Source organism: Fistularia commersonii, chromosome 7 (assembly GCF_037954325.1).
Source record: "Fistularia commersonii isolate RoL2024-O1a breed Wild chromosome 7, RoL_Fcom_v1.0, whole genome shotgun sequence".
NCBI classification, from domain to species: domain Eukaryota; kingdom Metazoa; phylum Chordata; class Actinopteri; order Syngnathiformes; family Fistulariidae; genus Fistularia; species Fistularia commersonii.
Genome location: NC_141290.1, coordinates 8,727,501 through 8,741,545, shown reverse-complemented (window position 1 = coordinate 8,741,545; position 14,045 = coordinate 8,727,501). Strand labels below are relative to the sequence as shown.

General features: G+C 51.0%; 1 protein-coding gene across 1 annotated transcript in view; it reads right to left on the bottom strand.

Annotated features, from left to right (window-relative positions):
• The window catches only part of pax7a (paired box 7a), a 38,000-nt gene that overhangs the window by 21,122 nt on the left and 2,833 nt on the right, over nt 1–14,045 (bottom strand). The window contains 2 exon segments of the mRNA XM_086149623.1: nt 13,210–13,338; nt 13,693–13,822. Of these exon segments, the coding sequence (XP_086005749.1) occupies nt 13,210–13,338; nt 13,693–13,822 (259 nt within the window).

Sequence of the window (14,045 nt, the reverse complement as noted above, 5' to 3'; positions counted from 1 at the left end):
TTTTTTTTTTGTCCCCCTGAGCCGGCGCTCGATGATTCTCGGAGGATTACATGTGGCCGCAGGACATGAGGCCGCATTCATTAAATCAATTCCTCCGTCTTATCCGTTTTTAATAAAGATTGATTCGGGGGGCCGCGGGCCGGAGAACACCCTTGAACATACAAAGTTGAGTATGTCCACACGCCGCACATCCCATTGTTGGTTTTTCCATGAGGATGCGCGCACGGTAACTCGCCGTGACCACACTCGAGACCGGCCCGCCGGTCGGCGGATCACTTTCCAAAGTCACCCTGGTGTCCTACGGAGGTGGGTGTGTGTGTTTGTGTGCGAGTGTGTGTGAGACACACACATACTCAGGGGAGGACACTGGAGTCCTCCTCAAATTATTTTCCTTTTTCTCAGCCTTTGTTTGAGCTTCCCCCGGCGGACGCGGACCTGCCACCGCCCCCCCCCCCCCGGCGCCACCTTCAGCTCGCCGGCTAATAACCCCCCCACCCACACACAGACACAGACACACACACACACACAAAAGCTTGCTCTCCATTAACACTCATCTGTCTGTGTACATGAGCCGAGGGCCCGGGGTCAAGGGCCCGGCCTGTAATGAGGAAGGGGGGGAGGCGGAGCAAACGGCACGTGGAGGCTTCAATGGGCCGATTCACAAACCTGCTGGGCCGTTACAACTTCTCAGTTCGGTCCAGGCGCGGCGGCCCACGTTCGGCGGGATTATCGACAAACCACCTAACACAATCTGATTATTAGCCATCCAGCGGGGGCCATTGCTGACAGGCACGCCCACAAAGGTGGACCTTCGTGGACTTTCTGGCCTGGATTTACTGGGCTGGATCCATCAGGAGAAGATCCGCGATCCAGGACTTGTCCTCCTCTCGGCTTTCGTCGCACAAACTCCACGAATTTGAGGAGATGCGCTTGTCACCTTCACAGCTCCGGCCGCACCTGGGATTTACGGCAGAGCTCTGGTACTCAATCGACTCTCGGAGCGACTTCATAGTCCCCCCCCACCCCCCGCTATCCTGCTGACCCCTCAGACAGACTCCTCAAGCGCCAGATGGGATCCTCATCACCCCCCTTCCACCCCCACACCTCCACTCTCACACCTCTCACCTCAAGGCCTCCACCTTCACCCTAGGTTAGCCAATCACGCGACGGAAAGGGGCCTCGACGAGCAAAGATGGCGGCGACGGAACGAAGGGAATACGAATTCTAGCCGGACTGCGGCGGATCTGAGATTACCGTCCGATGCCCGATCGGAGCGCGGCACGACTCCCCTTCCCTTCCCGCCCGCAACACGATTTATCACCTGCGAGCGGCGGCCTCCGCGTCAGCCGCACCTTTGCAAACTCTCCAAGGCTGCAAGGAGGGGGGGGGGGGGGGGGGGGGGGGCAAAAACAGACGGGGCTTTGGCAGTGCAGCATTAGCTCATAATGGCTCATTTTGAAAAGCATATTAGTTCCAGCATAATTACAATCGGGCCCGGCGCTCGGTGTTTTGCAGGCATTCACAGGACCAGCCTCCCAGCTCCGAGTCACACCAGTTGACTGTGACTGACAGCAGATTTACTGTGCGCCCCCCCTTCTTCCCTCCGCCGCCCCCCGCTTTTCCCACAGGACAAAAATAACACCGCGTCTTTTCTCCCTATTTATGTTGACTTGTTTATTTTGTGCCCACCTTTTGTGGTGGCTGATGCCGCAATTATACTTTTTTGTCAGTCGGTTGGAGGTGGCGGCGGCGGCGGCGGCGGGGGGGGGGTGAATATCAAAAGGGCCTAATTATGCAAGCGGGCCGGCGATAAGAGGCATCTGCCTGCGATGGGGATCTGCTATCTCTGACATGCATCTGTCTCGGCGCTGTCTCCGCCGCTCGGGGCCTGCATATAAACAGCCCCTGCCTGTCCCCAGGACGGCGAGCGATTCAACCACCAACACTGGAGCGGAGGGATGTTTCGGGGGCGGGGTGTTGAAGGGAGGAGGAGGAGGTGGAGGACGAGGAGAGGAGGAGGGGTGGGGGGGGGGGTCGTTCAAGCAACATCAAATAGCTAACAACTTCCCGATTTGCATTTTTGCGAGGATGGAGCAGCATCCCTGCCTGCTCATCCCGAAGGGGTTGCCAACTTAAAGGAGGCATGTGATTCAAGGCATTTACCCAGGGATGTATCGCAGATAGGAACCTTATGTGAATACAAGATAGACCGCAGCGATAACCGAGGCGGTGCGCAGACAAATTCTCTATGAATAATCCCCTCCCGTGGTTATCTCCCTCAAACAAAAACAAAACTCTGGGAGTGAGCGCTGCGCCGGAATGAATGCGTCTATTAGATTAAAGTATTCAGAGGAATAAAACCAACAACAACAACAACAAAAAAATCAACTTAGCTGTGCGTTTGGGGGTGCGCCAACACACACACTCACTCACACACACACACACACCAACCATGGATTTACGTGACCCCCATCTCGGCTGTGATTTGACATTTAAGCTGGAATTGAATCCGGACTCATACACGATATTATAATTTTGAAAAAATACGTTAAAAATAAAATCAGGAAGGTGCCTTGTTCACCTTTACGGACAGGCGTCACTCAGGCGGGATTGTCATCCTCCCCAGGAGTAAATTAGCCGGGGGGGGGTTTCACCAGAGGCTTTCTGGATTGTCGGATAGTGGCGTTGAGAAGGGCGCGCTTCCTTCATGCCGCCGCTGAAGGTTGACAGGAGGAGGAGGCCGAGCGGCAGCGGCCCAGGCGGCGCCGGCGCTAACGCTAACACTCGCTCCATCACATCCACATTCCACAGAGTAAAATTCCCAAACTTTTCTTTCTCCTGTCTCTCGCACAGGATCGCATTCTTTGAGGAGCGGAGGTGGGGAGGGGCGGGTGCGGTCGGCGAGGAGGAGGAAAAAAAAAAAGGCGAGGGGAGGAAGAAAGGCGGCGTAATCTTTGGCACTCACAACAAACAATTAGCCCCCTTTTTTCAGTGTGCTGGAGGAGGGAGGGGACAGGAGAAGGGAGAGGAGCCTCCTTTATGGCGTTTGTCAGCGGCGTGGAGGCGCGGCGCGTCCGTGAGAGAGCGTGCGCGCTCACCGCCGCCGATGGGGCGTCCACGGGGCCTCCCGGCCCTTTCAGCCCAAAAAAGCGGGCTCCTCGGGGGGCATCCGAGCGTGAATAGGGGCCCTGACAGGCCTGTGCAGCGCGGCGGGGCGTCCGCAAACACTGACATATTGACTCCCCCGCATCGTCCCCCGCCATCTTCCACTCCTACTCCGACATGGGACCGACTCGGCCCGTCCCTTCTCCCCGTCCTCTCGGAGAACAAAGAACCTCCCGGAGCCGCCGGAGAACGTCAGAGGGCCCGGAGACGCGAACCCCGTCAGGAAACCCCGCGCCGAGCGCCGCCCTCCTGACTCCTGGCCGCCGCTAATTGAGGTCACAGTGAAAGTAATGAAATTAACAGAGAGCACCGGAGAGCGGAGGGAAAGAAGAGAGGGAGGGAGAAAGAGAGGAGCCTTCGGGGTCCCTGCCAAATGGCACTGGAGCCGGAGCCGCGGTCCCCCAGCAAAAAGCTCTGAAAAAAAAAAAAAAAAACCTACGCAGGAAATCAAACAGTAACGTCTCAAGGCTATGAGCCGAGGTCTCCTGGAGGAACAAATCATTTTCTCGACAAAGCCAGGCGGAGATTACCGGCCGCGCTGCAGGAATGCACCGCGGACCCGTCCCCCCCCCCCCACCAGCCCCGGGGAGGCTTTCTAATTTTCTGGACAGGGCCGGGCGAGCAAATATTGCTGAAAAGTTTGTGCGATGGAGGACGCTGGGAAGGGAGGAAAAAAAAAAAAAAGGAGAGCGATGGAGGACGAGAAAAACTTTAAGAAGAGAGGGCAAAAAAAGGAAAAAAAGGATTAAGACGCCCCCCCCCACCCCCACCACCACCGCCACTTTTTTTTTTAAATTAGCAGTGAAATGAGGGATTGTGGAAGCGGCCCTTTGACGACCTTCTCTAACTAGAATGTGGAATCACCTGAAGAGGAGGGCGGCCATTTGTCAAACGCAGGAAGTAAACAAACCGCTGGCCGGGGGTGGGGGGGGTACAGAGCCCCACCCCGGCTGCTCGGACTACCGCTTTCCCATTTTCAGGGAGAGGAAGAGAAGGGTTGGGGGGGCACATTTCTGATTTGCAACACTTGGGGAACATGTTTATTGTCTTTGCGGACGGGCAGGGCGGCGGCGGCGGCGGCGGCGGGCGGGGGGGGGGCTGCACAATTAAAACAAATGAGTATTTGAGAGCGCAGCAGATCAAGAGCAGAAAATGGGGAATGTTCTGGGCCCGCGGAGCGAGGGGCTAATGGAGCGAGGGGCTAATGGCCGTTTCCAAGCCGGCGGGCCGCGGTCAGCGCTCACGCTCGCCACGGCCGCGCCGCCGCCAAACACGATTATTGCTGCACATTATGGGGGCTATTCCTGTCTTGTAATAAAATTAGCCAGAAATGCTTTTCTTCTCTCCCTCTCTCTCCCTCTCTCTCTTCGGCCTGTGCTGCCATAGCAACCGCAGGATGGCGGGCCCCGCGCTCAGCACTAGCTGTCAGGAGTTTGACAACCCCGGCCGGCAAAGTTAGCACAGGGGAGGGAGGGAGACGGACTCTGAGTCACGGCACAAGGACGCCAAAGAGGGGTCACCTGAGGGGTCACCACGCCGGCTCAGTCCACCCAGGATCGCCACAGGCAGTGGCGCCGAGCAAATCCACAGATTGCAACGCTATCTTCCTCCAGCGGTTCCGAAAATCTTAATCTGCCAGATTAGGCCACGGGACCATGCGTACGCCGCTCCGGAATTCTGGGTCGTCCTCGCTGCCGTGTTCCGGCGAACGCCACCCCTCTCCCCTGGAAACCCCGCAACCGCACCGCACGCCGACCCACGAGGGGCGTGAAACTGCACGCCGTCTCCCGTGGCGACCTCAGGTACAAGAAGTCGTCCTTTGTGCCACGGCGCCCGTCTTTAGCCTCGACGTGAACGCTCTGGTTTTACTGCCTGTTGACATTGTTCCTGGCGGTTGCTAACGGCGGCGGGGGTCACGGGTGGGCTAATTGGGGTTTGTTTGGGGCGTTAAAGTGATGTCGTGACGGCGGGAGGTTGTTTTTTGTTTTTTTTAATCGGCCATCACTGGAGGTCGACCGCTCTGCCTTTTTTTTTTTTTCTTCCCTCCTTTTCCTGGAGGAAATCAGCCAGGACACTTCGAAGCAATTAAATGAGATTTTCTCTCCGATGACAACGGCTATAGGTTTTTCCATTAGCGCCTCCGCGGCTAATCTGCCCCCGCGGAGAGCAATTGTCTCGGGGCGAAGAATCAGCGCCGAGAGGTAAATAAATGGCCCTTTCAGAGCCTCAGCCTTCCTGTCAGGGACCCGCCGCTGTCGCCGTGTCAACCCGGCACCCCCCCACCCACAATCACTTCCTCCACTCACAACAGGAAGACACCGCCGTCTAATGAAGATGAGGAACTGCAGTCCCGGGAGGCCGAGCGGCGCTCCTTCAACCCGAGTGTCGTCGGCCTCGCCGTTAATACCCAGCAATCAGGCTTCGTTACCACGACAAGTCTGCCAACGGGCCGGCCGCCGCCGCGAGTAAACCCGCGGCTAACACAGACGGGGAGACAGAAGAAATACCCTCCCCGCGCCGCCGCACGCTGCCGAAAACCCCCCCCAGACCAAATTGGATTGCCAATACGGCCCACAGATGTTGTGAGGAGTGGAGAAAGACAATGGAGCAGAGAATAGACGCTGCAAAGCCTCAGTAATGACTCCACTTGGTAAACTAACGCAATATTGATCGCCTTCTGCTTTTTTTGTTGTTTGTCTAAAAGGAGGAGAAGAAGAAGAAGCCTCATCCCTGCTAATAGCTGTCTGAGAGTGTAATCTCTCCCTCGTCCCCCCCGTCCCCCTCCTCGCCATCCACCCTCCTTCCACCCCCCACCCCCCTCCTCCTCCTCCTCCCTTCCACATTCCCTATTATGTGGCTCCTTTTCAGTGCCTCGAATAGTTTCGGGGTTCAGTGTCGCTCTGGGGTCCGGAGCGAGGGACCGGGGGCCAATTGTTTGCTAATGTTGACACCTGCCAGAGCGGGCTTGGTCTATTTGGGGGCCCGCCAAGCCGCGAACCGGACCCCCCTTTCCCCCCCCCCCCCTCCTTTCCCTCCCTCCTCCTCTTTAGCGAGATTAAGCGTGGGTTGCTGGGGTCACAAATCACTGGACTCCCTCTGATGTTGCGAGGCGCGGAGCCAGAGCCGAGGAGGACTATAGGGAGAGCCGGGGAGGGAGGGGGGCGGAGGAGAGGAGCGGGATAAAGACTGACACTCCATTGTTTGCCTGAAAAGGAGGGGAATAATGTATCTCCTTGGCTGCGCGTAACCAGCGCGGCCCATTCAGAAATATATCAACAGTGGATCCGCATCGGCCCGCTAAAACACACAACAGATTTCTGTCTCCTTTTCGCCGGGTAATTGACATGAGAAGCTTTAGCCCCCCCCCCTTCCTCCCTCTGCTTCTTCTTCTCCATTTGAAATGCACAGACACATGCAGCAACTGCTCGCATAACAGTTATTTCCACACACACACACACACACACACACACACACACCAGCGGACAAATATTGCAAAAAGTAGTAATAAGAAAAATATTATGCAGCACATTAAACCATCTGCTTTCAAGATGATTCGCGGGGACCTTCTGCTTCCAGCTGCTCTGATTCCACTTTATAATTACAGCGGGGGGATTCTCCACCAAAGTGTCCCCTCGCCCAAACACACACATATACCTACTTTAAACTTTTTCTTCTTCTTCTTCTTCTTCTTCTTCTTCTTCATGCACACAGTAAAGCCCAAGGGAAAATCAGCGTGGCTATGACAAACTGCGCCCCCTCCACCACCACCACCCTCCTCCTCCTCCTCCTCCTGCTCCAGCCACCCTCCTCCTTCCTTTGCAGATGTACATTAATGCAGCAGGAGCGGAGATCTGAGCGGCGGCAGAAGAGCCCCGCGCTCCCTCTCCAGCCGCCGCTGTCCAGCCTTATCGTGTCACTTTGACGGCCCCCATTCAAAAGTATTCATGCATCTGCCTTTCGGGCACAATGGCGGCCGGTTTATAAACTGTCTGCCCGGCACCCACAGGCCCTGGCGCTCATTGTTTTCCGCCCCTTAATAAACTTTTTGGAGGAGTTCATCAACTCGCCTGAATGGCCCATGCAGCAAGTCCCGGGACGGGAAATAACAGAAAAGGCCTTTTCTCCTCCCTTTTCTTTCTCTGGTCCCTTTCTAGTGGCTGTTCATCCAACAATGGTGAGAGCGGCCTGTCAGACATCACACAGCTCTCTCTCTCTCTCTCGCTCTCTCTCTTTTTGAAGCGGTGTAAGGAGGGGAAAAAAGAAAAGGATCCTAAGAAAAAAAAAAAAGGAGAATGTGGGCTTTAAAAAAAAAAAAAAAAAAAAAAAAAACGAGAAAGGGAGACAATTAAAAAAATTCAAGATCAGGAGAAAATAACTGGCTGAACTGACAGATGTTATTTGAGAAAAAAAAAATTATATATAAATATATAAATAAATAGGTTTTTTTTTTTTTTCCACCATGCAGTCTGACACCTGTTAGCAGGCAGCGGGAAGCGGCGGCGTTTGGCTGCCAGCCATTAATCCGCTGTCGGACCTTTAAATGTTCCCTTTCTCTTCTTCTCTCTCTCTCTCTCTCTCCCTCTCCCTCTTTATCCAAACTAAAAACGTCTTTAATAAGACGTCCGCTCTAATTCATTTCATACCCAGTTAAAGGGAGGCTGCAGGCCACCGTAGGCCGCGGCAGGCCGTAATTGATGAAATAGCAGGGGAGGTAAAAAAAAAAAAAAAAAAAAAAGGCAGCTTAGAAATAAAAGCTTCGACAACAACATGGAGCAAACCCTATGCGACCCCCCTCCCCCCCCCCACCGACCCCAGCATCTCCTCCTCCTCCTCCACCATCTGACCCGAAAAGGCCTTATTGGCTGCCCCAGGATCAGCCGCCTACTGTTTCCCACCGATGCCCGCGGTGTGTTTGAACAGCCTGATGGGATGTGACGGGTTCAAGCAGCCGGTTCGAGCGGCGGGAATAGATGGGGAGCGGGGGGAGGGGGGGGGTCACGACTTCCGAGTTAGGCTCACGGGGGAATCGGGAGACAGCTGATTCCTGTCAGCCTCATTCTGCTTCCCCTTCCAGCCAATTAAACAACACTGCGAACAAAACGGTGCAATTTAGCGCCGGGGAAGGAGGTGATGGGCAGGAGCGGGGGGAGGAAGAGGCCTCCAGCGGAGGTGCTAACATGGGAAACCAAGTCAGTAAAGGTTTACAATATAATAATACTATAATAACAGTAATGTAATCATAATAATTATGATAATAATAATAATAATTTCATACATTTAATTTATAATCTCAAAATCTCGTAGCAGTGAACAAGATTTCTCTGAATATGAGACTAATATTTTGAAACGCTTCAAAGCTCCCGGGAAGAAATGATTCATATTATCCGTAAAATATTTTATATATAAAGAGAATATATATGTATTTCTATATATATACATATTTATCAAAATAAATACACTCCTTGATATCATACATGATACTTGAAATTACACAAAAATCACACAAGACATATGTATCTCTTGATTAGCGCATGTGTGTGTGTTTTATCTATCAATATGTACTCTATATGTACATATAATATACATATATATATGGGCATATATATATACATATACACAAACATAAATATATATACCTATATATTAATATATATATCATCATTATATATATATATATATATATATATATATATATTATATATATTATCATTTTAGAATTAAAAAAAACATGTCTTTATAAATATATATATACACTTGGAAATATAAATACATATTTACCGTGAATAGCGGACTAAATGACGTCACTAATTAAACGACGGGATTTAAATCCGATGACGCCACTACCTGGTGACGTCAATGCGGGACGTGTGTGTCTGTGTATAGATATGTGTGTGTGTATGTTTCTGGGGGGGGGGGGGAGAGACTTAAGCAAAGAAATAGTGTCCATATTGGGGGGGGGGTCGCGGAATAGGAAGCCCCCCCCCGCGACCCTTCCAACAGGAAACCCGGAGGGCAGCGCCTTCGCCGGAGACCCCCAACCAGACGCATTCAATTCAATGATGGGCTATAATTAAATATCAGTGTGTGAGTGTTTGTGTGTGTGTGTGGGGGGGGGGGCAGAACATCTCATCAACTTCCTTTGCTCGTGCATTTACAATCACAATGATAGATACGATGCCGGAAATGAGAGTATAGGAGTTTGTGGGGGGAACGACGGGTTTACAGCTTTATATCGCGATATTTTAATGCGAGATTTTTTTCATAAGGGGGGCGATAATCTTGAAATGCTACTACCTCAAGTTATTGAGAATGAACGGATTAAAACAAACAAAAAAAAAAACGTCTTTACAAATGAGCCAGAAATCCCCGCGTCTTCCTTCTTGCGGATTTCCCGCAAGAAGCCGGAAGCGGGTGGCAAGAACCGGAAGTTGCGGGGCCCTGAAGGTAAGCGCCTCTTTAGTGAGTAGGCGGCCCGCAGAGGTGAGACTGTCAGGCGGGATCCCGGTGTTTGCGCCCGCAAATCGCGCCGTGATCCGAATGGGGCGGCGGCGTGGAGTGGGTCTAAGCCCACTTCACTTTCAAAAGCCCCTGACGCGAGATGTCACCGGGAGTGGGAGTGGGAGAGGGGGGGCTGGAAGTCCTACCAGCAGCTTCCATAGCATAATAAAAAATGTAGAAAAAAAAAATCCACGCATCTTTTACACGCCCGATATCCGGTCATTAAAATCTTTAATCTATTAGGAAAAGCGACCGGAACCGGATCAGGGAGGTTCTGCAAAATGGAGAACGGCCGAGGCTTTGTTTCAGTGCGCATGCGCCGCAGAAGACGAAACAGAAACTACAAATCACTTTTTCTTTTTGGACCGTCTGGCCGAACCGGACCGGGAGAATGGCGTGGGGGGAGAGGCGGGCTATCACGGCTATCTAACCGGACCGGTCACGTTCGATTATTCTCACTAAGCCTTTCCAAGGAACACACACACACACACACACACACGCACACACCGCAGCATGTCACACCACATTAACACAGTCAAGAGTGCAGGCCGGAAGTGACAGGCAGCAGGACGCTCGGAAATCATTTGATTTGTGTGTGTGTGTGTGTGTGTGTGTGTGTGTGTGGTGGTGGTGGAAGGAGGGGCGGGGGTCCCTGCACAATATGACGAGTGTGTGCAGAGTGGGTTTTCGGCCAGCCTGCGAAAATAATCTATAAATCTGTGCAGACAAAATGAATTATTTTTGAGTTTCGATATTTAATCCCGAGAATTATTATCTTTTTTTTTTTTTTTTTTTTATTATTATTATGATGATTATTACGCTACGGACCCCCGGCCGGTGAGCGGTGCGCCGGTGTAAATTCCGGCGGGCCGCGGCTGGGGTGGCTGCGGGGACCGCGGGGTGGGGGTGGGGTGCGGGGTGCGGGGGGGAGGTTAATCCCGGTTTAGCGCGGGGACGCGCGGCGCGGGCGCGGGCGCGGGACCGGGTTCGCGTTATCTCTGCCCAACATTTGGGTCTCCCTCAATTTCCAGCACCGCCGAAAAGCTGCGAGAGAGTGCAGACGGAGTGACTCTCAATGCCCGGGGAAAAAACGTTATTAATAGCTAAATAACTTGCCGGCACTTCCAGTGAATCCCCCTCCCCATCACCCGCACGACCCCCCCGCACTGTTCCAGATGGATTTGTTTGAAGTGTCTCCCGCTTCATTCCGCCGTCCTTCCCATTCAGCGCGGCTTTAGACCCGCAATACGGCTACGTTATATTACCGTGCGCTGCAAGGCGTGCCGGTGCGCCCCCTCCCCACTCCCACCTCCCTACCCTCCTCTCTATTATTTTTTAATACTTAAGTTTATTTTATTTCCATTTTGCATTTTTGCAACCGTTTTTTTTCCTCTTTCCTTGCGCAAAACCGGAAATCATCTCGACGATTTTGCGCGCCAAACTCGCGGATGACAAGTTACACTGAGACGAATAAACCGGAAGCTGACGGCCCCAGGACACACACACACACACACACACACACACACACACACACACACACACACACACACTCCTAAATAATCCCAGCTGGCATCCGTTTGATTGCACCGACGCGCCGCGGTGGTCCTGGGCCGACGCGCCGGCGGTGAACGCCGCTTGCGGCCGCCGCCGAATCGCCCTCCTCTGACCGGTGCGTACACAAATAATAATAATAAATTCAATAAATATAAATTTTAAAAAAGGACCGTCGAGAACGAGCATCGGGACGAATCTGCATAAATCCCGGATATACTCAATTACAGGAATAAGAAATAAACGTGGATCACTCGAGCAAAAGGGGAAAATGAGATTTAAAAATATAAATAAAAAGCTGACATTTCGGTTGATTTAACCTTCGTTTAATTTTTTTGCAGAATAAAATTAGAAAAAAAATGCCGGGCATTTTATTCAAGACATGCGATGAATCCAGATTAGGATTAGAGCCTGGATTAATCCCCGACGGAACCGAACCAGCGCACGGATGAATAAAAAAAAAATTACAATCCGGGGTAGTGGGGGGGATCATGTGAAATTTCCGTCGGGGGGGGGTCGGTTTGGGGGGATAACGGGGGGGATAACGGGAGGGAGGGTCACGGTGAGAAGAAATAAAAGGCTCCGTTTAATCTGCGTCCAAACCGCCGGAGCGATAATCGATCGATAACGATTGATTGGTTAATGGACGGTTCCAGTTTTACGCACAGGAGCTGTTGCGTGCACACACACACACACATGCAAACACACACACATACACACAATAAGGAGTGGAAGCGGGCGGGGGTCCACATGCTCAGCGGGTTCACTTTCCGGGGGAGCGTCTCCACGCCGCGGACGTGGATCCCGCCGTGAAAATATCCACCGTCCGCCCCCTGCCCTTTGTCCGATCTTTTCTTTTTTAGGGGGGGGGGGGGTCGCTGTCAAGGATTTTTATTATTTTGTTTGAAAAGCGTTAGTGTGCTTTTATTTTTTTTTTTCCAGGCGAAAATTAATTTCCATATAATTTGATCAGCGTGGATAAAAAAAAATGTCCGTTCAGAAATAAAGATCGATTAAAATAAATCAAATGGCATCGCTCTAATTGCTACACGAGTGTATTATTGGTGCTATTATTACAACTGCCAAATTATTATTATTTATTAGAATATATGATTATTGTATATTAATTATTGTATTATTTTTATATCGTATTATTATCATAATCTACACCATCATTATTCTCAAATATTAAGTTCCACTATTATTTAGCCAACATATTATTATAAATTATATTTCTATGATTATGATGATAATTATTCTTATCGCCTCAATTTTTATCATAACTATTCAGTCATAATGTTATATGCAATTATGATATTTGTATATAATGTATGTAGTTATATCATTAGAATATTTCTATCATACTATTAAATATATAATGCCGTTATTGTTGTTCTGATCATCGTTGCTATTATTTTCATGATTAAAACTGTATATATTGCTATAAAATTGAGGATTTCCTTAAAAAAATCGAAACGCGTGCTGACCGGAAATACCTGCGCCCTAATATATAGCGCAAATAATTCACAGTAATAATAATAATAATAATAATAATAATAATAGTAATAATGAACAGCGTTTCAACAAGCGGGTCAAATACGACGGCGGCGGACGCGGGCCGTTCTCCTCCTCGGCGGGGTCGTTAGGTGTGTATGCGGGGGGTGTGTGGGGGGGGGGGTCGGGTTGCGGGATTCGCCACGCAGGTTAATTCAGCGCGGTTAAAGAGCCTGTCTTGCCAGGGCCGCTCATAAATAATTGAGTGAATGAAACAACTGCTGGGGGAAACTCTGGGACGCGGGGACCCCCTCCCCTCCCCGGGGAAGAGGAAGCGGGTTTTGGGGGGGGGTGGGGGGTTTGGGGGGGCATCTGCAATCAGGGGTGATGATGGTCGGAATCTGCCCCCCCACCCCACCACCACCACCCCCATCATCCACTAGACATGAACAGCTGAGCGACAGAGACACTCACAGGGCCAGACTTCCGCTGCTCACTTACATTTATCACCGAGGATGCCATCGATGCTATGCTTTGTTTTCTTTTCTCCGTCTTCATCCTTCTTATCACAGTCATCCTCGTCATCTTTTTTGCCAAATCGGGCCCTCAAAACGCGGCTGATGGAGCTCACTAATGGCAACAAAAAGGTAAATGGGTGATTAGCCCCCTTAAAAAAACCCCAGATAGGAATCCTAGAATACATTTGAAAGCAAAATTTTAAAAAAGGAAAAAAAAAAAAAAGCATAAAAAAAAAAAGTTACATGAAAGAGAAGAACAGAGAAGACCACCTCAGGCTAATCTCCTGGGATGTTCTCCCTCTATGAAGGTCAGATTAGCGCTAACTGGCGTCTGAAGGAAACGAAAAAAAAAAAAAAACGTGCTTGGACGCCCAAAAAAAAAAAAAAAAAAAAAAGTCAAAGTGCACTTTCCGCCCGGAAATGAGGAGAAACAAATAAAGATGTGGCTTACCGGATGAGGCCTCACCTGAGGGAACCGTGCTTCTGTCGCACACCCCGTCCTTCAGCAGCTTGTCCCGGATCTCCCAGCTGAACATGCCCGGGTTCTCCCGCTTGTACTCCTCGATGCGCTTCTCCACGTCCGGCGTTGCCACCTGCTTTAGTTTGGAAAGGATGGGTGGGGGGTAAAAGAGGGGCAGGGGAGGTCGAAGGAAGGGGAGGGAGGGGAGTTCAGCTCCATGGACTTGAACCGGCGTGTGTCATTTTACTATTCACCTGTATTCCACCGTTATTATAACGTTATAAACACTAGCTGTAATAATCCGGGAGACTATCCAAACGAATTCAAATCGCAAAAAAAAAAAAAAAACCCAACGATTT